Genomic DNA, 24445 nt, shown 5'->3' on the forward strand with positions numbered 1-24445 from the left:
AAGAGGCCTTGGCCAATGTGTGATGGAAAATCTTGAACATTGGGAAACAATATTATGCAAGGCTGGAGATTTTCTTCATATCAGGCTATATAATGGGTTGTGTCTTGTGTGTAAGTGCTTTGTGTCTTCCTGAACCAGTGCTGCATTACTGAATAAATCATCAAGCCACGTTGACTTTTAAAGATATTCCGTCTCCGACTCTATTTTTTACTAAAATCCTTCTGAAGAAAAAACAGAGTGACACACCTTATACTTGTAGGTTACTCATCTCTCCAGGAGTACAGTAAGTTTATTTAAATTTATGTTATTACTAGCCTAACAACATAACAAAGAGTACAATATTGATTTTGTCTGTCTACAGTTGACTGCAGTTAAGATGTCCGCATGGCTGACTCTTTTGGCTCTCCTCCCCTTGACACTTGCTATCAACCCTGGAGTCAAGGTGGTACTCACTGAGAAAGGCCTTGAATATGGTAGGTTTCATAAGTATTAAGGTAAGTCATTCAGTTTTGACTGTTTCTTACCCTCCGTTTTCCTCTTCCCAGGCAGACAAATTGGCATGGCATCTCTACAGAAAAAACTCAACACTATCACGGTCCCAGACCTCTCAGGGTCACAGAGAGTGTCTCGCATTGGCAGGGTCAAGTACAGTTTGACGGGGTAAGAAAAACAGTCTGATGCTCTAATATGCATTCATTTTTATAGAAGTGTGGAAAGCACATAGATTTGTGTCCTCTTGCATGCTACAGATTACGGATAGTGAGTCTGGGATTACCACAGTCTGGGCTGGGACTAGTGCCAGGAACAGGTGTCAGCCTGTCCATAGGAAATGCCTTCCTCAACCTTCATGGTAACTGGAGGGTTCGATATAAGTTCATGTAAGTGTGTGTGTAGGGGGGAAAATTATACATCAAGAGTTAAGGGGGGGAGGGGGGGGAACATACATTGTTGCAGATGGTTCTTATCCCAAGTTTTCTTACAACACAGAAAAGACAGTGGCTCTTTTGACCTGGGAATTAATGGATTGACCATTACTACAAGCATTGCCATCAAGAGCGATGAGACAGGTCGGCCTGCTGTTAGCAGTGTCAACTGTGTGACAGACCTGGGCAGCGCCAAAGTCAAATTTCATGGCGGAGCCAGGTAAAACCACTTCAGAGTGATGTTATCTTGGGTTGTCTAGTTGAAAGTAAAACCACTCTTAAATTACTGTAATGTGTTTCAGTTGATTGTTTCTCTACTTCTGTAAATGCTGTGGTTTTTTCTAGCTGGCTGTACAACCTCTTCCGTTCCTACATTAACAAGGCCCTGAGCAAAGCAATACAGAAACAGGTGAAGTGTGTTTTCATGGACAGTCTTAGGACGTAGTAACAAGGCTGGTGCCTTGTTACTAAGTCCCAATTGTTGTGATGTTTTCATTCCAGATCTGCCCCCTGGTGGCTGATGCTATTACTGACCTGAACCCTCAGCTGAAAACTCTCAATGGTAAAATATTGTTCAAGCCCTGAACAACTGTAAATAATTATGATAGCTGTACTACTATGGATGTCCTGGTTGCATTTATAATGTGGATTTTGTCTTATCTTACAGTTCTAGCCAAAGTGGACAAGGATGCTGAGATTGAATATTCCATGGTGGAATCACCAGCTATTTCAAAATCCTGCATTGATTTCGGCTTAAAGGTGAGAAATATTCTGTCTATACATTTTTCATTCATGAATTTCAGATGCCATTTGGTTTAGATGGAAAGAAATACAGACAGCTTATAAGATACATATATTATTTTGCAAGATTACACCAAATCGGCAAATCAGTTTGTCTGACGTGTTTGAATATCTATTCTTTCTCTCATCTTTTTCTTTATCTACCTCTCTCTTTGTCACATACTCCTTCTTCCTCTGAAGGGGGAGTTTTACAACATTGGAGCCCACCAGGAGCCTCCTTTCTCTGCTACACCATTCTCCCTGCCTCCTCAGATCAACAACATGCTGTACATTGGGATTTCTTCCTTCACTCCCAACTCTGCTGGCTTTGTGTACAACAAAGCCGGAGCTCTCAGTCTGTATGTCACGGATGACATGGTGAGCTTCATTCTCATCGTTCTAATCATTTAATGTTTAAGGGCACTCATTCAGTGAAAGGTGACTATACTTTTCTTCTGCTAGATCCCCCCCATCTCTCCCATCCGACTGAATACGAGGACGTTTGGAGTGTTCATTCCACAGGTGATCTCCTTCAATTTGATGGCATGAAGTCAAATGTGTCTGACTGAGGTTGCCAGCTTTTTCCTTATAGTAGAAATGTGGCTCTTTGTTTCCAGATTGCAAAGCGTTTTCCTGGTCTGATGATGAAACTGCTGGTTAAAACGACGAAGCAGCCCATCATCACTTTTGAACCCAACAACGTGACACTGCAGGCCACTGGAACTGTGACGGCCTACGCCATCCAGCCCAACACCACGCTCTCCCCTCTGTTTGTCCTGAACATGGTCAGTTGTGGACAAGGAGGTGGAATGCAGTAACTCAAGCACTGATAGTAATGAACTCATCAGGTTCTTTTGTTTCCACAGGAGGCCAGTGTCAGTGCTCGAATGTACGTGACAGGCATGAAACTTGCAGGAACTCTGACCCTGAACAAGTGAGTGTTAAGAGTCCATTCAAGTGCTTAAAAGCTTATGGATGCATATTTTTGTATTTTATGTTTTATATATTTTCTCTTTCTTTCTTGTTTTTTCTCTGCTGTTGGGATGGGAGGAGGGCAAGGATGCATTTGTATGATTATGTGTCATGTGAAAAACAACAACAAACAAAACAAATGTTTAATTTCCACAGGATTCAGATGACACTCGGAACAAGTAATGTGGGAGACTTTCAGGTAAACAACAATAAAGCCAGACATCCAAAACAAGCTTAAAGTAATTCTGGATTCATACATTTGGATGTGAAGAGCTATGTCATCTTTCATCAAACAGGTGAAAACTCTGGACAACATCTTCTCGATTGTCTTGAAGTTGGCAGTGATACCCATAGTTAATGGTGAGTGGGTTTTGTGGGTTCGCAAATCCACAATCTGGTTTGTACTGTAATGTCACTGTCTGTACAGTTTAGTTTTGAACACGGGATAATCTAGTGTTTGTCTCTCTAGCTCGGTTGGAGAGTGGGTATCCACTTCCATCCTTGGGGAAGATGAACCTTGTGAACACTCAGCTGCAGGTCCTTAAGGTACAGTGATATACTGTGTGTGTGTGTGTGTGTGTTGGTATTTTGAGTTTATGGCCCATTTACTGTGTAAAACATATCTGTGGCACATTTTAAATAATTGTATTTTTCTCTCTCCAGGACTATATGCTGATTGGGACAGATGTTCTGTTCACAGGATAAAGGGTATTTTAATAAATTACAGGCACTCACTGCCACAACTTCATCTTGAAAAACCAATACTTAATCAGTATGTTCATATGTATGCCTCTTTGAACACAATAAATGTTTTCTATCAATATTTATTTGGATAATTTAGCTATCATTTTCAGTTCAGTAGGTGACCATGGTACAGTTCATCATATAGCACATTTTGACAGTCCATTATGTGCACACTAAAACATTGGTTAGAGCTAGAGCATGTCTGCTTCAAACTGCAGCCATTTGTCCATCATGACAGGGGTCAGACAAACATCTTTCAGTCTCACTCAAGGATGTGTGGTTTAGAGCGTGGCCTCGCAAACTCTGGGAGTTGGCTGATATAATCTGTATAAAAAATAAAACAGAACAACACCCTATTACTATTATTGAATTACTATTTCTGAATCATTTGAATTAATTGCAGTTCAAACTAAATGATGATCTTTTCAGATGAGTTGACAAAAATGACAGTGTTGCCTTGATGTGAAACTTGGGAGATCATACCTTGACCAGGACATAGTCCCCAGGGGTTATGGGAGCAGTGGAAGTGCTGGCTGGTTGAATGGCCACATCCTGCCTGGGGAAGATCACCTTCAAATTCCCATCATTCCTCCCACACAGGTCTTGGGCAGACCTTCTACTCTCCTGAAAACAGGAAACATGTTATAAAACATGTAACATTTTATGCATGTGTATTATAAAACATAAAGAGAACATGATCAGGTATACCATATCAGATACAGTACAGAACAAAAAAAGGTGCAGGTGACATCCAGTTGCAGTACTCACTCCCTCCACTAGGACGAGCTGTGTACTGCCAATAAGGGCAGTGTTAACCTTGACAGCTTCTTCTCTGAACACACGGATAAGCTCCTCCAACCGCCTCTTTTTCACCTCCCCCTGGACATCGTCCTGAAGACGGTGGAATGCATGGGTTTTCTAGGGGAGACCCAAGAACACAGGATCCGTGTCAGTGTTACAGTTTTTTTCCGATTGCTTAGACACAAAAATGTAAAAAAAACACAGTTAGTGAAACCTGACCCTCAAGGAGCAAAACATAAGCCCAGACCTGCACAACTATAAGCACGTACTCATCCGCACACTATTTGCAAAATACTACACACAGTGTTTTACGAATCACTAAACACACTTTTCTAAGATTTAAGATTATGTCACTTCATTGCCTTTTTTAGACACTGCCATGTAAAAATGTCACACATGTGAACGAATGGATCAAACACAGGCATCAGGTGTAAAAGCACTCAAGTGCTTAACTGTAAACATACCAATCAGGTGTAAGCACTATAAAAAGGTAACAGGTCAGTGTACCTGTCCTCATCAAAAATGGAAGGCAATGTTGCAAGAAGAGGAAGAGGGAGGATGAGAGGGGGAGCCCGTGGAGGAAGACTGGTAGGGAGAGGTAGAACTGAAGCCGTGGAAGAATAGGGCCAACTTTACAGTATCTAATGAAATTCGAACAACATTTGTTGACCATGTTGTGAACCATGGGGCAACATTGAGAGAGGCTGGACAGAGAGTTTATCCCAACCTCAGCAGATATACTGTTGCAACAGTAATTTGGACATTTTGACAAGAGCACAGGTGAAAACTACTATTCTCTACTGTCTACAGTACAGTAAAATGTAGCCTACTATATACACTACAGTCCCTGATTGAAACAATGTACTGTATTTCATTTGCTGAGTACTTTCTTTTGTCTCCACAAATGTATTTGCTGTGTTTACAGTATGTAGCCTACTCAATTTTAAATATGTTCTGATTTTTCTGCGCAAAACACAACCTTTACGTAGACAATGTGGAGAAATACAGTAAATATTTTCAGCAGTGTGCAGTACTAGTCTTGTGTGTTGTGGTCAACATCATGTACTTTTACGTACTCTGCTGGAACAATATCTCTGACAAAATCAAGCAGGTTATATCATTAGAAAAGAATAGTTAGTGTAAAAGTGTTTTACATTTTTCACAGCAGTGTGTAACTGGTTCAAACAGAGTCCAATCTTATGAACCATGTGTGTGGTATACGGTGACAGAAATGGGTTTTTATACATGATTGTATCGTTTTGAACTAAGTGTTTCATTTTGCAAAAGATCGGAGGTGTTCTGCTACTTGTGTGTCTAGTTGTGTGAATCGTATGTTGTGTTTTGACAAAGTGAGCCCTGTTTTCAAAATTGTGCTTCAGAAATTGGAAAAACCTGTAAGAGGCAGAAGCATCGCTAATAAGAACCGTATAGAGAGAGGTTCAGATCAGTTTGCTCACCTTCCTCATGCTGTAGGCGAAGAGGAATCCTACATTGTAGCCCACCTCTCTGAGCAGAGACAGGGTCTGCTGATGGTCCTCCTCTGTCTCACCACAGAACCCTGCTATGAAGTCACTGCTAAGGCTCACTCCTGGGACCCAGACACAAATAGAGATAAATACATTGAAAAACAATAACTAAGCCTGTTTGACTGGCAGTACAACTGATTCAGCCTTTATAACTTTGAAATTGGATGTAACTTGTGACACAGACGTGTTTAGAGTAGTGAGCTATTCTCAAGACCTCTTACTCAGTGTCTACCTGGTATTATCTTCCGGATGTTCTCTACCAGTTCCAGGTAGGTTTCTCTTGTGTAACTGTAATAAAAACAAATGGCCACATACATCTGTTCACTGTAATGAACAGTTTAGTATTTTCAGTTCAGTTTTTAATGAATTAATTTCACACAAATGGACAACCTCTTACCCCCTGCGCATGGCCTGTAGGACTGTGTTGCTGCCACTCTGGGCAGGAAGATGAATCTGTCTACAGATGTTTGCCCTCTCCTCAATTAGATGTAACACCTGCCCAGACGAAGCAAGGAAACAACATCCGGTACACTGTGAGATAACACATCCCAGGTGACACCCTGAACAGAATGACAGTAGCACCAACATAAACAGCCTGTGGTCTTCCTCATACCTCATCAGGGAAGTCCTTGGGGTGAGGGGAAGTGAACCGCACTCTCATATCAGGGTTGATGAGGGACACTCTGTCCAGCAAGTCAGCGAAGCGCAGGCCTCCATTCCGTGCTCGATACACAGTGCTGAATCCTCGACTCAGCTGCTGCGGCTGCGGACCACAGAATTGCTCCTCCGATGTGTCCCTGTAGCTGTTGACATTCTGACCAAGCAGTGTCACCTCCTTCACTCCCTGAGAAAACACACAACCGTATCCACTGAGGAACATAAAGAGGAGAGATACACAGAGACAGCTGCAGCTGCAGTATTACATGGGTCTGAGAGAGGCTGGAACTAACCTGATCAGACAGGATGCAAACTTCCTCTAAGATCGAGGCCACTGGTCGGCTCCTCTCTCTGCCTCGTGTAAACGGGACTATACAGTAACTGCACATGTTATCACATCCTCGCATGATAGACCTATGACCATGTTTTCCAAGAAAGAAAGAAAACGTCAAGGTTCATTTAAAAAATAACCTTACAGTACACAGCCTACAGACTAGATTGTATGCAGGTCTACATCAGAGACAGCCAGAGAGTGACACTTACACAAAAGCACTGTATCCCTGAGGGGTGTGGTGGATTGGCATGATGTCAGCATAGGTCTCCTCTAGAGAGAGCAGCACATTGCTCGCCTGCTGGCCACCATGGACCACAGAGAGGAGACGGGGAAGGTCTCGGTATGCATCTGGGCCAGCGAGGACATCCACCAGCTTCTCCCTCTCCAGTAGCTCCGTCTTTAGCCTCTCTGCCATGCAACCTGACCAAACACACAGAGGAAGAGAGACACTGTGACATCCAATGTTTCACCTGCATCAACTTACAAGTAAATTATTATATACCTAAAACTCCAATTTTCATTGGTGTGCGACTCTTTGACCGTCTCTTCTTGAGGGCTGTGAGTTGCTGTAGTCTGTTCCATATTGTTTGTTCTGCTTTCTCTCTGCAAATGCAGTATAACAAAAAAAGATATGCTCATTAAAAATGGTTAAGAATCCCACTACTCTTTTCCCATAGTATATGTAATTTACCTTATAGAGCATGTCACAAGGAGAATAACATCAGCCTAGAAAAGATTGGAGAATCAATGAGTCTCAAAAATGGAAAATGCTGACTAGTACCTATTAATCTAATTTAGTTAAATGTTGCTCCATACCTCAGTAAAATCACTTGTGCGTTCATAACCCTTTTTCTGCAATATGGACCAGGCGATTTCTGTGTCGTTTACATTCATCTGACAGCCATATGTTTCAAAACACACTGTTAAGCAAAAATGTTATATTATAAATTTAAACAAATTAACAATCTGAGGGAAGACTGTTTTTGAAAACACATTTTCCCACCCCTGAAAATAAGATACCACATACCTTTCCTTGAATTTCCCTTTTCTGATTGATTGGCGTGCCTGTCTGCTTCATATCTGTCATCAAAATCACCAACAGGCTTTGGGTAGACAGAAACTCCTTTAACAAAATCCTTAAAACTTGGACCAGTAGATAACTGTGTCTTGAATTTATCTGCCCTGCTTTTCTCTTTTGACGGGATACTAATTAATTTTGAACAAAACCTGTGATTAACCTTGTCACCTTTAGGTGACCACTGTTGTAGAAATGGTACAACGATTCTTAATCCCGTGGTGCACTTCATCCTTGTTATTCAACTATATATAATCTATCGATAAAAGCAAGTATTTTTGGTGTTTAGTCAGCAGCTTGCCCTTATACAACAGTAAGCAAGTCACAACCAACAACTAGCACTACAACCTTGGCTTGCTCGTTGTTCTTAAGGCGAGGCATGGCGATCAGATTTTCTAATGTTTTATAGTCTGCACATTAACACAAACGCTTCTCCAGCTTTCATTTGTCCAAATTATCCTCTGGCACGTAACATTTTTTGCGTCCGTCTAGAAAAACTTCCCTTTGAAACGTTCCATCCATAAACGTTCCATTCGCTGGGACAAACACCACACAAAAATGTAACTATGCATGATTTTAGTTGTAAACTATATTTGGTATGGTTTGAATTCATGGTTTGAATATTAATTAAAATATATCTATAATTCTGAAGTTACAGTTGATGTGATGGTTAGTTTTCTTTTTCTTTTTCAGATTACTGTGTAATCAGAGAGAGGCGGGTGCTGAGATAAGTGACCTCAACTTCGACAGAGTGTGTGTATGAGAGAGAGAGAGAGAGAGAGAGAGAGAGAGAGAGAGAGAGAGAGAGAGAGAGAGAGAGAGAGAGAGAGAGAAAGAGAGAGAGAGAGAGAGAAAGAGAGAGAAAGGGAATATTACCATAAATGATGTCACTGTGCTCTACTATTGGCTTGGTTAAAAAGGTTTATTCCGAGGAGAGTTCTATAAATCCAGTCTCTGTCCTGTGATTTGAACATCACAATTTACAAAGGTAGAGATGATTAAAAAATCAGACACAAAGAATTGATAGGATAGCAGGATAACAAGCTTTCAAACTCAAAGGATTAATCCAGGTAACATATTTAGTACATTCATACTACGCTTGACAATTGTTAAGGTATGTCACACTTATAATTAAAATGATAAACTCTTAAAGTAAACCCAATTATGATGACAGAATGAAAGCATTATTGCTGAGTGTTTTCTGTGTATTTTCACTGGAACCCAATGTCCACTGCAAAGATATGAGGCCAAGTAAGGCAAACTGTGGTTTCAGCGTTTTTTGTAATGTAATTTTAACACTGTCATTTCTTCTTGCAGTCCACTTTCCCCAGACCTTGCCATGATGATGGAAAGAGCTGCACTGCTGGTGTTTTGCTGCCTGGTCATGTCTTTATCAGGCTCCCCAGTCTACCCATCAATAAGGTAAGTCAAAGGACTTCCACAAGACTTTGGATAATCATAATTTATGTGAAAATATTGAACTAATTTGGCAAATGCCAGAAAAGTATAAAGTAAATATAAAGTTGCCTTTGAATTATGGTTTTATGTTCTTCTACAATAATACCTTAATATTTACATATCTAAAATGACTTAAATTATGTTCTTGAAGGACATAAATGAAACAGTGAAAAAACCCAGTCAAAATGATTGTCAATAGAGCTACAACAATCATCTAAAAACCATCTATGAACTGCATCACTATGAAGTGAATCAGTAGAATTTGCGGAATTCCTTATGACAACCTTGTGAGTTACTATTCAGGCACAAAGCCAATTGACCAACTGTCTGAGAACAATAATTGATTAACTAAGTATTTTTTTCATTTGCATATTTTTATGAAACAGACAAAACATATATGTTTTATTTGCAACTTCTTGTCAAATTGCTGCAAGGTTTTTGAATGCATAAGTAGTAGTATGGTTTATACTTTAACAATGGTCAACCTTTCACCGTTTTTTGTAAACTGTAGCCTACACAGTTACCCTATACTCTGTTTTTAATTATTGAATGTTCTGTCTTTGATGAGCAATGGTTGTGTGCAATAATCATATAACAATAGACTGATGAACATGAGATGTGTTTGACAAAGACTCTGTTACCATGAGGGAGAAAGAAATCACCACTGCCAGCAAACTGTCTATGAATATGATGCATTATATTTCTCATGGGTCACTCTGCTTGTCATAATGTGCCCTGTGCTCTTGTTATGCTAACAAGGGTCAACTTGTCTGTATTAGTCACTAAAAGGTGAAACATTTGCACAGTATCACAGCTTTAGCGGACAAAGAAACAGAACATTATTATGGAGATGAGGTACTGGGCATTCATGTGACCTGAATACATCTGAAATACTGGCATGTGATTATTTGTTTTACAAGTGACACTACCACAAACAGACCCTGTAATTAACACATTTGATAATTCATGAAAAAACAGAGATGCATCTGAAAGATTGAATATTGTGGTTTTCATATTTTTGCATATTTGAAAACAAATAGTTTGGTATAGATAGTTTACAGATAGTTGTCATAGTTGGTTTGCTGTATGTTGCCAGGTTTGGACAGAGGGACACATCCATCCTGATGACCTCCTCCATAGAAAATCAAATACCAGAGGAGCAAGAGGACAACACTCCCCTTACTAAAGCTGAGATAAGGTTAGTGCCACAGACAGTTTTCTTTTCTTGTTCACTATTGCAATTCTTACTAGAAGCTGTGCAGAGTATCTGATTTAAAAGTTCTGATAAAAAAATGTTTTGGTTTCGATCACATTGTTCCTGATGTGCTCATTACTATCTATTGTTCAGGTCAGAAAGACATGCTGATGCCATATTCACAAACAGCTACAGGAAAGTCCTGGGTCAAATTTCTGCACGAAAGTTTCTTCAGACAATCATGGGAAAACGGCTTAGGTAAATAGTCCAAAAGACATCCACACGTCATTGTCGTCTAATCTTAAACAAGTGTTTGTTGGCTATAGTTTTGTATCACAAGGAATACGCTGTTAACATGTGTAACTATGTGTATTTATTCTAATCTATTTAACTCAGAGAGGACACAGAAAGCTATGTAAAACGTCAATCAGACATCTATGAGGGAACCTACAAACATGATCTAACTTCCATTCAAAGACAACAGAGTTTTAGGGGACAACATAATGTCAAGAAATCCAGGTAACTTTGACCTCGATGCATAAGACTTAAAAGACATAAGCCATACAAGAGACTAAATCCATGTTTGCTCTTTACAGACTTCTATGTTGTGTCAGCAAGGGCTGGGCATAAACAGCAGGTGTGTCTGTGGGAACATGGGGCCCTGAGCATCCCTGCCATTCATCTCAACAGTTTCTTTACAGCACATATAAGCTTATGAAGAACCAACACATCCAGTTTACCACATTCTACAATACTTGTTTTCAAGACATTATGCAAGTGCAATGTTTTCACAATAAAGCAAGGAGATTTTATACGGGTCAATGTGTTTCAATTAAATTTTTTGCCCAAAGTGTTTATTTCACAAGCACTATTGTTTCATATCCAAAGACATGAAGACACATGCTTATATGGTAGTTGAATTAGACTCAAGAAAGTGACAGAATAATTCTCATTTTCTTTATTTCCTTTCATTACAAAACATCTGATTTTCTGGAATTACCCATCAGTTATTCTCTTCTCCACATGGAATTGTTTTTATCAAAGGGGAAAACATTTAATTCAGTACTTGTACAAGCTAATCTTATATGGCTCCATGAAAGGTTCTTGATGTTGACCATGCCAGTAATGACACTTTCAATGCACTTAAACATGTTGTAAAACTGGGTGCTAACTTCAGTGGTGAGACAGACATTCAGAAATAGAAAACAAGAATGTACAAAAACCCCAATCCATTCAAATTTCATAAAGAAACCATAAAAACGACCATAGCCCACTGTCAAAAAAATCACAAGATGAAGTGCAAGAATGGATAGCTTTAAAGCCTGCAGTGAGAGAATGTCTTATCAGTGAGCTTCAGTTCTGACATTTTAAGACACACTGATAACACATAAACAAAAAAGGAATTCACGTAATATGCCATTTTGACTTTGTGTCCTTCAATTCTTGGAAACAAATGTTTAAGCATCTTCAATCTTCTTTTATGTTTTGTCTTCATTTACTTTCAATTCTGCAAAAGAAAAGGCTTGTTATTTTTTCCAGTCATTACACAGAGAAAAGCAAGCAATGATTTGTTAACACAAAAGCCTATTAAATGCATCCATATATCCTGGATACATGAATCATCTCAGAGTGGATAAGAGTCATGTGAGGATTCAGATCTTCAGTTTAAATATGCTAGAATCAGACTATCAAACTCACATGGACTGTTTAACAACAAGGATGATTATGAGAAATGCCCAAGCATGGCACATCACTTCATGCACAACACAGTGATACGGTATGACCAGTATCATGATCCACCTTGATCTGAGCAGGTTAAAGTACTAACATGGAGGTAAGGAAAGTAAAAGGTGGACTATATGTGGTCAGATGACGGTGAGATGAGACAGGGGCTGGTTTGAAATCGGTATCACATGGGGAAGTTCACTGTGAATGAGCACCACCACACAGTCATGCATTAGACAGGCCAATGGCGAGGCACTGGGATGCAAACCATAGGGAAGCCCTTACTTTAACCCGGAAGACTGGCCATTTTGTATATGAATAGAGGCCTTTACCGCAGGCTCCTATATTTTGCCAATCTACTACTTTGCTCTGCAGCAATCCTGAAAGAGGAGTAAAGAGAGAAATACAGCAGGGAGAGGAAGGAGGATTAAGGAGACAGGCACTAGCTAGAGGAGACTATGGCTAGCTGAAGTGTAAACAATTTAGCAAGAAGAAAACCTACAAGCAAGAATATTCCATCGTTGCTTATAATCACACCCACAACATAATCATGTTGACTTGTGATAAAGTACAGAACAAGGCTAAGGCAGTGTAGAACAGACAGGAAAGTGCAAGCAGGGTACCTCCACAGTGAAACTGAGCGATTACACCCTGACGTCTTTAGGCAGTGACACACACTGAAAGGTCTGCCTCTGGCCTATCAAGAGCTTTTCAAATTGATGGCCTTGAGGGATTCGCCCACTCAGCTCCTCACCCACACAGATTCGACTGGTAAGACCCACTAGAGGGCCCGTCAGGCTGGAGCTCTGCAGCAGGGTCTCCACTCCTCTGCCAGCCCAGCGCAGACATGGGCCCCTGGAGAATAACTGAGGGCCGGCAGAGCCCTCTGAAGTGCCACGAGGACGGAGGCACCAGTCAACCACAGGGACATGAAGTGCCAAGAGGCCACCCATAGCATCACAACGGTCCTCATCCAGAAAGGGGCATTTTCCTCTCTGCAGTCAACAGCTCTCTAGGAACCATCTGGTTGTCGGGTACTGCTAACAGGAGGCTTACCTCTTTACTGCTTTTTGGGCCAGCATGCGATTCCCAGCCAAGAAAGTGAGACTGCCGATGATGGCCAAGTACTTCAGAGTCTGGAACATGTTGAGGTGGGTCCAGTAGACATACATCAGACCTAGCATGGCTGAAATGCAACAACATATTGTTGAGCTGGTTAAAAGCAAATTTTTTAAGAATCATGGAAACAAGCATGATGTGACACACGGTGCCTTTTCAAATGCAGGGCTCCACCCTCAGTACCAACCTGCATGGCCAATATGGAAAAGAACTGAGCTGGGAGATAGGCTGAAGTTGGAGATGTTGGCCCCTAGTTTCAACCACTGAAGAGACAGGATGAGAACAAGAGAATGCTATTTGTAAATGAAAGGCCTCATGATGTCATAAAAACTCAACGGTTTTCACTGAAAAACACTGACATGAACTGAGCCTTCCTGAGTGTGGCCATCACTTAACACTTCAAGTGCCCTTTGTGAAGAACAGATGTACTGTACTTACCATTGCTTTTGTTATTTTTAATCAAAACATGCATTGTTACTGAAAATGCATGGTCCCATTTTAAAGAGCTATTCTCGACATCCAAAAAAATGAAATAAAAACAATTTCTGAAATGAATACTGATTGTAAACCGAGGGTGTCTCTCACCAGCACCAGCAGGAGGAGGAAGGGGGAGAGGATCAGGCCGGTGAAGGTGTTGGACACCATCGTGGGAGGCTTCTTCTCTGGTTCACGGAACAGATGCTGCAGCACAGAAGAACATGAATCAACGTCTGTAGAATGGGATGTTCCCGTGTAAAACCTGTGTAAAACCAGTGTCTGACCGACCGTCTTGTTTACCTGAATATCTGGTTTTGGCACATATAGGGTCTTAGACTGGATGGTGGCTGGAGCCTCCTCATCGAGAAACTTGAGAACTACATCCGCCTTACAAAAACAGAAACCTTTATTGATACTGAGCTCAGAAGCAAAGGAACACTTGGATGATTTGATAGTTAATCCTTACGATCCAGAAACTTACCACGCTCCACAAAATGGGGTTCTCCAGAGTAGCATCTCCAACCATGAGGTGGAGAGCATAGGTTCCAGACATTGAGTCAAACTCAGACTTTCTCTCTGCGGTGTCCAGCTCAAACTTGTAAAGGTTCTTACTGTCTGGCTCTGCCACAAACACAACCTCTTGGCCTGTTTTCGGATTGTGCAGCCTGACAAATGTCTGATGAGTCAAGAGAAAGAAAACTACTGACTCCAATCTGGAAGGTAAGGTAACAGAATTGTTCTATTATACTGGAAATGAAGATGAAGTAGGATAACTACAAACCTGGTGGGGGGTGAGCTCAACTCCAGTGTTGACATCCACTAACTGGAAGGACATGGCAAAGTTCTGGTGGCCATCAGCGGTAAAGGAGGTCTTGGCCTTGAAGGGGTATTCCACCCTGGAAGAGAAAAACAGACATTGAGCAATCTATTTTGGTGTTTGGGACACAAATGGTCCTCAGGGGAAACAGCCTGGAGACTGACCTGGTTGTCTTAGTGCCAATGCTCTGGTCCTTATCCACCACAGACAAATCCATGTTAGTGATGGCAACTTCAGTAGAGACCTTCACTTTCATCTAAAAAGAAGATAGGAGAGATAGAATTTAACATAAAAGTTCAGGTTTGACATTCACATGCTAATTCCAACAAAGTGGTGTGATTACTGTCACATTTATAGTGATTACAATTCTGACATGCTTCTTGCTTCTGGCTTCATCTGTGGTCATCATTAGAGCACTACCAACGTTCCTATGTCTAATTTGCTACATAAATGATAAAAGCTACATAATAGTTTAATAGTCTTCATCAGGAACAAGACTTCATCATGACTTGTTAACCCAAAAGCCAAAGGCCAAAGAAACAAATGATTCACTGTGCTAAAGTTAGAACAGTTCATTAATGCTAGAACTCCACTCCAACTCAGACGAAAACAAAATTAGCTTGTATTTAATTTATTAAATGGTTACAAAACCAGCCAAGCCAGCTTACCTCAACTTGATTGGCAACAAATCTGCTGTCCCCAGTCACAGCCACAGTGAACTGGTAATATCCGCTAGCTGGCTGGCTGGCCATGAAGTTCAGCTCAAAAACACCACTTAAAATCAGATCCACATTATTATTAAAGCACATATTTAAAAACTGGACAGAAATCGTAAAATACATTTTCTTCTGGAAAATGCTTACTCTCTTAAGGTGAAAGGTGCCTGGCTGAGGATGACGCTCTTGGAAGCCAGGGCATTAGCAGACTCCACCACCACACTGGCTGAGGCCAGGGGCTGGGAAAGCACATTAGTAACTAGAAGCTATGGATCAAAAAGAAAGACAGTCAGTTACAGACATGGTTTCAATAGGGGTGCAAAAACAACAATAATACTAAAAGAAATTGCCTAGGAACAGACTATCTGTGGTGTACCTGGAGGGTGGGCTGGCTGTGAGACACCGTGGCAGGCCCTTGGGCACTGACAATGACTGGCACATGGAAACGGTTGTTGGACAAGGCAACAGCAGCACTGGCAACACTGAAGGCTTCAGATAGCGAATCCCAGGACTTCTTGCTAAAAACAGAGTTCACCAGCTGGATGACCTGGTCCTGTGTTGAGATTATATTTGATTAGTGTTAAAGCATAATACATTGGTAGGTACATAGTTTTGTTTTACAATTACTGAATCACAAAGATCGATATCTCCATCCCTTTCCTATTCCTGACATCTACGTGATAGTGTACCTCCTTCAAAGGGGGCTCCATATCCACATGGTCTGACAGAGAATAGGCTGCAGTCACAAACAAGGCAGTTGCCTCAAGTCCCTCCTCAAACTGCAGATATACTCCACCCAAATCATCCAGGCGTGCAGCAAGATCCTGAAAGGGAAAGTAAGGCACAACCTGTTTGCAACAACTATAATACAAATACAATAATAATAATAGTAATAATTAATCAAATATATACACTGAAGCTGCAGAGCCTACTTTACAGAGAAATAGGGCATCTGAAAAACAACCAAACCTGATGGAATTTTGAAACTCACCTCAATCTCCTCCAGGATCCCCCCAAGCTCTGCCTGCTGGGAGAGCCGAGCGGCGGTCAGAAGAGCCTGTGTGATCCTGCCAAGAGACCTTCACTAAATAAACCAATAGAGCTCCCATAATGAATAGACATGCCATTCCAAGTGATCATGTTGAAAAGATTGAGGGGAACACTCAACCTTCAGCATAAATACTCACGCCAAAACGTTGTCCTCCTTCGTAATCCTGGCAGCAAGGGCACTGACAACCTCCTGTGAGGCAAGAGGCAGCCCCAGTGAACTGATGGCACTCACAGCCCGATGGATCTGAGTCACACTGGAGTCTTCACTGACTGCTGCTAGTAGAAGGTCCCGAGTCTCGTTTGACACCGGAATCTGAAATAAGGGGAGAGGATTATAAAAGGTACATTTTGAGACTGGATGCATTCAATAAGAAGAAAAAAAAACAGAGAAATGGGACTGCAGTCCAGCGCTCAAATTGTTTTTACACAAGATACATGGTTTCAAAGGCATTAAAAAAACAACTCAATCTGCAGCTACCTCACATCCTGAAATAGCCTGACTGGACTCGGCAGCAAAGAAGAGGGAATCAACACTCGTGGGGTCAAGCTTGGACTTCAGGAACTGGCAGGCATCCTGCAAATAAAATTTTAAAAAAATTTTTTTACAACTGTCTACAAAAAACAAGGTTGATATCCTTATGATAATTGTATTACACACTAAACAAAAGGTATACAAGAAGACCAATTGCAATAGTAGCTGCATAAGAACATCGACCTTCTTTATACTTACACCTTCATCGGCAATGGAAGACCCAAGTTTACCAAGACCCACAATGGAGTAGTATGCAGATTCAAGATCCGTAAAGGGCTGCCTCATTAGGGCTTGAAGTCTCTCCACATCAGAGCGAGAAAGATAATGGGATGGGGTCAGAGCCTGGGCTCCAAGAGCCAGGGTAAGAAAGACCAAGCTGAACAATCCTGTTGATTCAGAAACAGTGTCATATGAAAGGAAATTATCGGCAATGCATGTTAATCTCCGAAATTGTCGTTTTTAAACGTAATAGTCTGGTAGAGGAAAATTGCCTTGTTTCTCACCGACTTTGACTAGCAAGCTATACGTCATGAGTGGCTACACCTTTGGTACACACGAGTACACTTACAAGCGATACCTTTAAACAGACGTGTGCATAAACGTTCTATATTACCTGGCTAAAAAACGGGTAACTATGGCATTTTAGCAGCAGAGGTTGACAGGCTAGTGAGCGTGAGCTAGCAGACTGGCTAGCTTTATAGCTAAATTGCATTGCTCGCTGCCTGCACGTCTTTTTTAAACGCATTTTTATCGTCCTGCCACTTAAAGTGTACATTATATTATACCAATTTTGCTTGCCAGAAACCATTCCTTGGAAGCGGATCAATTTCATATTAAAAACCTACCAGACAGAAATACTTACGAGGCTGTGCCATGTCTTGCCGTTTCTAATGCAGCGTCACCAAAAACCGGCGACTGTTTCCGGGTTCTATAGGTAAGACTACTTCTGAAGGGGAGGGGTGGAAGGAGTCGTAAACTATCATTATTGCTCAATGATGGAAACCTGATTATATTCTAATACACATTTCTCATTCTCCAAGATGGATAGAAAAAAAAATGCTTACTATTCTAAATGTTTGGCATAATGTTATGTCTAACCTCACCGTTTTAATTTACCTTCCCCACGATTTTGAAATGACATCAACCAACATTGGTAAATAAGGAAATTTTGAGCACCTTTGTAGTTGATGTAGACATATGTACACAATTCAACTCGATAAATATTCGCTTAATAGTCTTTCTTCGCAATATGGTGCCAATATAAAATAATTATTTTATTTCAAACATTGCCGGGTTCTTCTTTACCGGAAATTCAGTCATCAGAAATGGGATGGCGCTTTCAGACTCTGTGTTCGTTTCTCATTGGTCCCCAACATCTTCTGCTGCGCCGGCGCTACATGAAGTCGAACACACCTAATGATTCTACAACCTACAAATCATTAATTTCCAGATTGCTGTATGACGAAACAAAGAAAATACAAAATTACACTAAACAATAAGTTATGTGTTTAATACATTTGCATCATGCATGTACAGCAATGTGTCCTTTTAATTCATATAACTTACCCTTACAAGGATGGAGAACAATTATTTATTTTTGTACATTTGATCAATCATGAATTAAAAAAAAAACTTAAATACATATTTAAGTTTTGATAGACAGACCCTCCATAATTATTATATACATCACACTATACAAATATGACCAGCAGTCACTGATTCTGTTGCTATACATAGAGCATTTCAAAATGTATCTTAAATCTATAATTTGTAGGAGTGATAAAACATATGTACACAATATTGGAGAACCCCTATCTTTTCAGTCCCATTCATTATCAGTTTAACAGGTACTTAAATCATGTGGTACTACATAAACTCTGTTACAATATTTTCAAGCTTTAACGCAGAACACATTTTATAAGAAATGCTAGACTTACACAACTACATAAGCAATAGTTAGACTTATTGTTATGGCCCCTAATTTCCTTAGAAATTTTAACAGAGTGAAGTCTTACATTCGCATTTTGACTATAACCACTTTGTTCTAAATATTAGGGGATCAGGAGAAGGTTGCCTCATTTAGAGACATTCAGAAGCACAGCTGAGCATCTATTGTACTACATTTATGTACATTTTTGAACCTTTTTTTCTAACAAATCCAAAATGTTAAAACTTTTTTAAAGTGAAGATTATAACACATTCTAAGACAACAGAAACATTACAGTAGTGTAGAGTAGTGACCATCGGCTCAGGATAAGATGAGGGCTCTGTTAGGTGCATGGGACTTTAGTGAGCTAAGATAGCGTCTTGCTTTCTCTGTCATTATAATCTGGTCTTTAGTTCGTCCACAAACAACAGCCTCCCACGCCTGAGACATCTGAAAAAAAAAGAACGTATCACAATGAAATCCTGCATACTAAATGTCTATCCGAATGCAGAAGGCACTTTATTGGCTCTTGACGCTTACTGGGGTTGGCGGAGATGGACTGGGATGCATGCTCTCAGAGGGACCCACAATGAAGCCCTGGTCCAAGACGTTCTCCTCTCTCTTACTACAGAACGATGAAGAGTTTAGAGAGTCCGAGAGGGACTCTGCCTGTAAAAACAACAACAAAAAAGAGACACAAAATCAACATGCATAACAAATACTAGTACTAGTAGCATAAAGTACAGATGTAATTTGCGTTATGTACCTTAACACAGGGTTTAGCCTCAAACAGTATGGACTTGTGTCTGGCAGGGAGAGTCTCATTGCAGCCAATGACATCAAGGGCAAGGGATTTGCGCACTTTCTTCATTGGAGGTCGATGCTGAATATGAGAAACTGTGTTACAGCAATCACATTGAATTCCCTAAAAGTTAAGTTATGGCTAAGTGTTGCTAAAAGTTAAGTGTTGCCAATGATCTTGCATTCTCCTAAATTACAATCCGAAACAAAGAAATAATGCTCCTGATTTAGATGGGGACTTCTGTTGTCACTCACCACCTGTTTCCGTCTCTGCTCAGGGGGAGTGTCACCCACCACAGTCAGTGTGATACCAGCCTCTCTGAGAAGGACCTCCTTCAAATCCTCTTCTAAATTAGGAGTTTGGGGCTATGGACATGATTAGAAAGAAAAACACCATTAGAAGGAAGGTGTACATATCACATTCAAATGTTCTAACCCTCCAGATATCCTGGCAATGGTATAGAGGGACCTACCAAAGGCTGCAACGGACCAAATTTCTCCATGGCATTTTTGAATGGTGTTGGAGTTCGAGGAGTAGTGTATAGATCAGACTTATGGTTCGGTGTGACAAACCTGGTACAAAAATATTTATATAAAATACATAGGAAAAATAACAGAAAAACAGATTGTTCACAATAATAAAATGGAGGAATTTGAGGACTAATGGGTCAAATAAGAACACATACACAGAGTTCTCTTTCTGGGTAAGTGGAGTCTTGTCACGGTGCAATGGTGTTGTAACCGTGGCCTTCTGACTGCATACTGGCGTGGACGTGAGTGAGGGATTCTCCAGGTCAAAAGTGTCTTGCTTGGTCCACATGTTGAAGAACTAGAAATGCAGTCTTTAGATAATGAAGAAAATAAATTCACAACACTGTATTCTATAGTGTATTTTAAGAACTGTTACCTGTGAGGGAGAGAAGGGAAGGATTTTGACCGGTGTGTTTTTGGGAGTCATGGAGTTAGTGGAGTCAGGAGACAGGGCGATGCGACGGCGACTTCGGCGGGTCAGTATGGAGGGGGGTGTCACACCACCAGGCGAGATCGGGATCAGTTCTCCACGATTTCCCTTACTTAACTCTTGAAGCGCACTACCTTCCAAACGGAACTGGTGTCTCTCTGGGCTCTGACTTTCCTCAGCGAGATCAAAGGCTGCCAGGTTACACCACACATCCGGGTCCTGACGAGAAGCAGAAAACATTGACTATTTAATATCATGGAGGGTCTGCAAATACCTGTATGAAAGTACCACATGCAAAGTAAAATGACATTCAATTTACTTTCCTATAGGCTGAAGAATTATCTTATTCAGTGTTCTTACCCCATCCAGCATATCCATGACCTCCTTTAAGGCAGGGCCTGTAGGAGAGAGGAAGCCTGAACTATCCACCACCCAGGTGGTATTCATCTCTCCCGTGGAATCGGGGTCACTTTTGGGGCCACCTCCATCCTTTGACTGCTGGGGAGAAAAAATCCTGAGGGAACCTGCTTCTCTTGGCGTATCTGTTACAGCAGCTGAGTCAGAAGTCTCCTGTCGGAGGTGACAAAAACATGAAAATCCATTTGGAAATGTGTAGGTCAACAAACGTAAGGCCCTTACTGAAATGTTGGACCCAAATGCCCATCATATAACATTAAATGCCACACAGGATACATTACACCCCAACTATGACCACACTGACTGTTTGCCTTCTCACCTGCAGTGTAGTTTCTTGACCTGAGTCCCTGTCCATGCACCCATCACTGCTGTGCTCCATCTGTATATAGCTTGCATTAAAAAACTTGACAACAATTGCAGATTATGTTTGTTGAGGACAACATGCATGCAATATAGACTTACCTGTATGTCTTTACTGGTACAAGCAATAAACTCTTCATGTTCCTTAGGATGACACACAACCCCAGAATAGAAGCCCATCTCCACTTTGCGCTTGATGGTAGAGTTCCAGTGGTTCTTCACAGCATTATCGGTTCTGTAGAGATATGTGTTCATTTTTTACATTATAGCTGAATGTCATATGTCTGGGGTTGCAACAATATAGGACCAAAGTATATTCATCAAACATATACATGTATCAGTAACCCAAGCCCCATTCTAATTACACCAACAACAACAAAAAAAGATAACAGATTTTGAGTGATACTCCAGCACCAGTAAAAGCATCTACCTTCCTGGAAGCAGCTTGGCTATCTCAGCCCAGCGGTTCCCCAGTGTGCAGTGGGCCTTGTAGATGATGAGGTCTTCCTCGGCTGTCCAAGAGGACTTCTTCACGTCAGGGTTGAGGTGGTTGTGCCAGCGCTCTCTGCACTGTTTCCCTAGCCTGCCCTTAAGATGTTTGGCCACTATAGCCCACTGCTTGTTCCCGTACATGTTCACTAGTTCGATGACCTGTGTGGAAGTATTCAGAAGGTTTATAATGCATCTGGATAACTGGGTAAACTGACTAGATAGATGCGAGCACAAATAATGGGTCAAATGGAAAGCACCTTGTCATCCTCTTCTTTGGTCCAAGGCCCTTTGACCAGATCTGGATCCAGAACTTTGAACCAGCGGAGCTGACACTGATGTTCTGTGCGATTCTGAAAAGGAGTACATATGCTTTTTAACGAAAAACAGCTGCAATTTAATACTGAAAGGATATTGCAGAAAAGGACTAAAGGAACTCACCGGTAAAAAGCTGGCTATATATTTCCAGTCATTTGGACCCCGGCTTTGAACTAAAGCTTTCAGATTATCATCCTGAGCACAACACAAGAGACATTTTAATGTTTGGCTAGTGGATTGCTGACAACTAATAACTATTGCAAATGTTATTGAAACTCACCTCCTCCTGTGTCCATTTCACCTTCACTTTCCCATAGTCTCTCTGTTCTGCCACATCAGAGTCTGTATCCTGACACATAGCTTCCTCCCCATCATCACTGTTGAGAAGATGAACAGGTTTAGTGGAGAGCAGTTGAGTGCAGAACAAGACGCAGATTCGATTCCCCCTCGATATGTAGCTTTAGATAAAGAGGCTGCTAAATAAATACATGACTATTATTAAAAATCACAAGAAAAATACTTGGAAAGTACTTGGCTTAAGTTGTATTTGCATTTAGGCAATTAAATGTTGTACCTGTGTGTATGATACAGCAATGTACAATTATAACACAATTAGATTGCCTAGACTGCACGAAAAACTGGATTTTGACGAGTAGGGCTTGTCACTACATTCAAGCTGAGCTAGTATTAGCTAGTTTAGAGCTATTCAACCGGCTAACCATGCAAAGTGGGCTTATTATTAAATGGTTATATTATTTTGCTAGCTTTGCAGACAATATGCACATGGAACTATGCTTACTATCTATCTAAAATAAAAATAAATTCAACATTAGAAGCCATCTAGTTGAGTTTTACAAGTCAACAGCTTTGCTAAAAAGGCGGCAGTCTTGAGACATGTAGCCAGCAAGCTAACCAGCCAATACTCGAGTTAAATAAATGCTGCCGGCAGAGACTAAACATAATATCTAGCCACCGACCACTGTATAAATACAATCAAATTAGTAGATGATGAATAAAGAGCGTAAGGCATGATTAGCAACTTACCCGCGCGACCACCAAGACATTTCCCTCCCTGGTCTGTGATACAGTTTTTTACCTGGGAGAGTCGATGATGATACCGTTTGCAATCTATCTAGTTGAATACTAAATTAATATGACAAATATTTCCCCTGGCATGTAACTTCAATACAACACAACTGCCAATAGTACGTTTCTTATCTTACTGGTTGGATAAAAATCCCCCATGCATGCGCTTAAGATACTACAAACCAGCTTCTGTCTATCTGGACTGGAGCTTGCGTTGTTGTTAAGACAAGTCCCCGCTCAAGTTTCTATCTCGCGCGCTTCTCTTCTCACAGTCTCGCAGTGAGTCCTGTGATGACGTAAGAGTGCGTAAGCAGCGGCAGCCTGGCTAAATTCCATTCCGAAAATATGTTGCTCCTCCTCAACTATGCTTCACATCAGGAGTAATTTAATTGGCAACTCCGCCTATTGACAGGTGAGATCATTAGCAAGCTCCATAAACAAGCTGTGTCAATTGAAATAACTAATCACAGAAAATATGGACAGGGAGTTAGTCAGTGCTGGTAAGAAACTGTGCTGTAGCAACTACGATACTACTCGATGATGGGGTTTAATGTTTTTTGTTTGTTTTTTACTTCACAGATATATCCAGCTTTCAGTTGGCATCGCCATCTGAACTTGACCGAGGTTTCTGTGTTAATCAAAGTTCATCTGTGTATGATCTATCACTGGAGGGTTCAGTATCCATACCTTCCCATGAAATCGTTTGTGAATACTCTGAGACCAAACCGTCATTATCTACCATCCGTGATCCATTCAATACTATGTCACCCTCTCAGGCACCCAACATGAACACAATGTCGGTGGAGTTAACTCGAACCCCGATAAGGACACCTGCACAGTCCTCTACTCCCTGTATGTTCCTCCAAAAAACAAGTTCACCTGACAAATTGTGTGTTGGCTCCACAGCTTCACATGTATCCTGGGAGTTTTCTTTTATCAAAACGGACATCAACAACCCCCAACTCACCTTGGGGTCTAGCACACTGGAATCCACCTGGAGTCCCAAGTATATGTCTGGCTCTGCTTCCACCTCTCTTGCTGAACTTCCCTCCCTGATATGGTCTGGCACATCACAGCACATTAATGGCACAGATGAGTATCAGAAGTCATGGAGTGAGGACTCTGTGGGTTCCAGCCAGACATCTTGTGGGTCTGCACCAGTAGCTGAGGATGGCTGGCAGAAAC

At 41.0% G+C, this 24445-nt stretch overlaps 4 protein-coding genes across 5 annotated transcripts; 1 reads left to right on the forward strand and 3 right to left on the reverse strand.

Annotated features, from left to right (window-relative positions):
• Window positions 1-114: 114 nt before the first annotated feature.
• On the forward strand, window positions 115-3498 carry LOC136952107 (bactericidal permeability-increasing protein-like). Its single transcript, XM_067246796.1, has 16 exons — window positions 115-283; window positions 362-473; window positions 546-660; window positions 750-878; window positions 988-1143; window positions 1269-1332; window positions 1425-1485; window positions 1591-1682; window positions 1905-2081; window positions 2166-2225; window positions 2321-2488; window positions 2570-2637; window positions 2832-2874; window positions 2972-3035; window positions 3145-3221; window positions 3339-3498. Exons 2-16 carry the CDS (start codon window positions 377-379, stop codon window positions 3378-3380), a joined length of 1413 nt encoding a protein of 470 aa, XP_067102897.1. The 5' UTR covers window positions 115-283; window positions 362-376; the 3' UTR covers window positions 3381-3498.
• cdk5rap1 (CDK5 regulatory subunit associated protein 1) lies at window positions 3430-8250 on the reverse strand. Its single transcript, XM_067246767.1, has 13 exons — window positions 7765-8250; window positions 7554-7657; window positions 7429-7463; window positions 7240-7340; window positions 6947-7157; window positions 6697-6817; window positions 6360-6590; window positions 6144-6241; window positions 5979-6034; window positions 5678-5808; window positions 4188-4337; window positions 3903-4043; window positions 3430-3743 (listed from the first exon to the last, which is right to left on the reverse strand). Exons 1-13 carry the CDS (start codon window positions 8042-8044, stop codon window positions 3627-3629), a joined length of 1776 nt encoding a protein of 591 aa, XP_067102868.1. The 5' UTR covers window positions 8045-8250; the 3' UTR covers window positions 3430-3626.
• Window positions 8251-11408: 3158 nt separating this feature from the next.
• Window positions 11409-17817, reverse strand: rpn2 (ribophorin II). Of its 2 annotated transcripts, XM_067242487.1 has the most exons (18): window positions 17764-17817; window positions 17100-17287; window positions 16848-16943; window positions 16507-16682; window positions 16311-16386; window positions 16009-16143; window positions 15696-15872; window positions 15467-15585; window positions 15272-15377; window positions 14768-14859; window positions 14568-14682; window positions 14268-14462; window positions 14087-14173; window positions 13895-13990; window positions 13497-13572; window positions 13247-13376; window positions 12476-12570; window positions 11409-11972 (listed from the first exon to the last, which is right to left on the reverse strand). In XM_067242487.1, the coding sequence occupies exons 1-17, from the start codon at window positions 17774-17776 to the stop codon at window positions 12519-12521; spliced, it is 1929 nt and encodes a 642-aa protein (XP_067098588.1). In that variant the 5' UTR covers window positions 17777-17817; the 3' UTR covers window positions 11409-11972; window positions 12476-12518. The 2 variants fall into 2 exon arrangements, with proteins under 2 accessions (XP_067098588.1, XP_067098589.1); XM_067242488.1 differs by lacking the exon at window positions 12476-12570.
• Window positions 17818-18571: 754 nt separating this feature from the next.
• Window positions 18572-23433, reverse strand: mybl2b (v-myb avian myeloblastosis viral oncogene homolog-like 2b). The gene is made up of 15 exons (XM_067241518.1): window positions 23219-23433; window positions 22455-22551; window positions 22298-22369; window positions 22117-22209; window positions 21798-22018; window positions 21470-21602; window positions 21327-21386; window positions 20951-21160; window positions 20537-20809; window positions 20316-20458; window positions 20103-20202; window positions 19885-19995; window positions 19595-19711; window positions 19369-19497; window positions 18572-19278 (listed from the first exon to the last, which is right to left on the reverse strand). The coding sequence occupies exons 1-15, from the start codon at window positions 23236-23238 to the stop codon at window positions 19150-19152; spliced, it is 1908 nt and encodes a 635-aa protein (XP_067097619.1). The 5' UTR covers window positions 23239-23433; the 3' UTR covers window positions 18572-19149.
• Between the last annotated feature and the right edge of the window lie 1012 nt (window positions 23434-24445).

Source organism: Osmerus mordax, chromosome 1 (genome assembly GCF_038355195.1).
Source record: "Osmerus mordax isolate fOsmMor3 chromosome 1, fOsmMor3.pri, whole genome shotgun sequence".
NCBI lineage: Eukaryota > Metazoa > Chordata > Actinopteri > Osmeriformes > Osmeridae > Osmerus > Osmerus mordax.

Coding starts and splice junctions, on each gene's coding strand:
- LOC136952107 (XM_067246796.1), top strand. CDS start 377: ATGTCCGCATGGCTGACTCTTTTGGCTCTCCTCCCCTTGACACTTGCT. Junction 1,144..1,268: donor AAATTTCATGGCGGAGCCAG/GTAAAACCACTT, acceptor GGTTTTTTCTAG/CTGGCTGTACAACCTCTTCC. Junction 3,222..3,338: donor CTCAGCTGCAGGTCCTTAAG/GTACAGTGATAT, acceptor TTCTCTCTCCAG/GACTATATGCTGATTGGGAC.
- cdk5rap1 (XM_067246767.1), bottom strand. CDS start 8,044: ATGAAGTGCACCACGGGATTAAGAATCGTTGTACCATTTCTACAACAG. Junction 7,464..7,553: donor GCACAAGTGATTTTACTGAG/GTATGGAGCAAC, acceptor AATCTTTTCTAG/GCTGATGTTATTCTCCTTGT. Junction 7,158..7,239: donor AATGAAAATTGGAGTTTTAG/GTATATAATAAT, acceptor GTGTTTGGTCAG/GTTGCATGGCAGAGAGGCTA.
- rpn2 (XM_067242487.1), bottom strand. Junction 16,683..16,847: donor AGGCTATTTCAGGATGTGAG/GTAGCTGCAGAT, acceptor CCCTTATTTCAG/ATTCCGGTGTCAAACGAGAC. Junction 14,860..15,271: donor TTGTTGCCAATCAAGTTGAG/GTAAGCTGGCTT, acceptor TCTTCTTTTTAG/ATGAAAGTGAAGGTCTCTAC.
- mybl2b (XM_067241518.1), bottom strand. CDS start 23,238: ATGTCTTGGTGGTCGCGCGG. Junction 22,552..23,218: donor ATGTCTTGGTGGTCGCGCGG/GTAAGTTGCTAA, acceptor TCTTCTCAACAG/TGATGATGGGGAGGAAGCTA. Junction 22,370..22,454: donor TGAAATGGACACAGGAGGAG/GTGAGTTTCAAT, acceptor TGTTGTGCTCAG/GATGATAATCTGAAAGCTTT.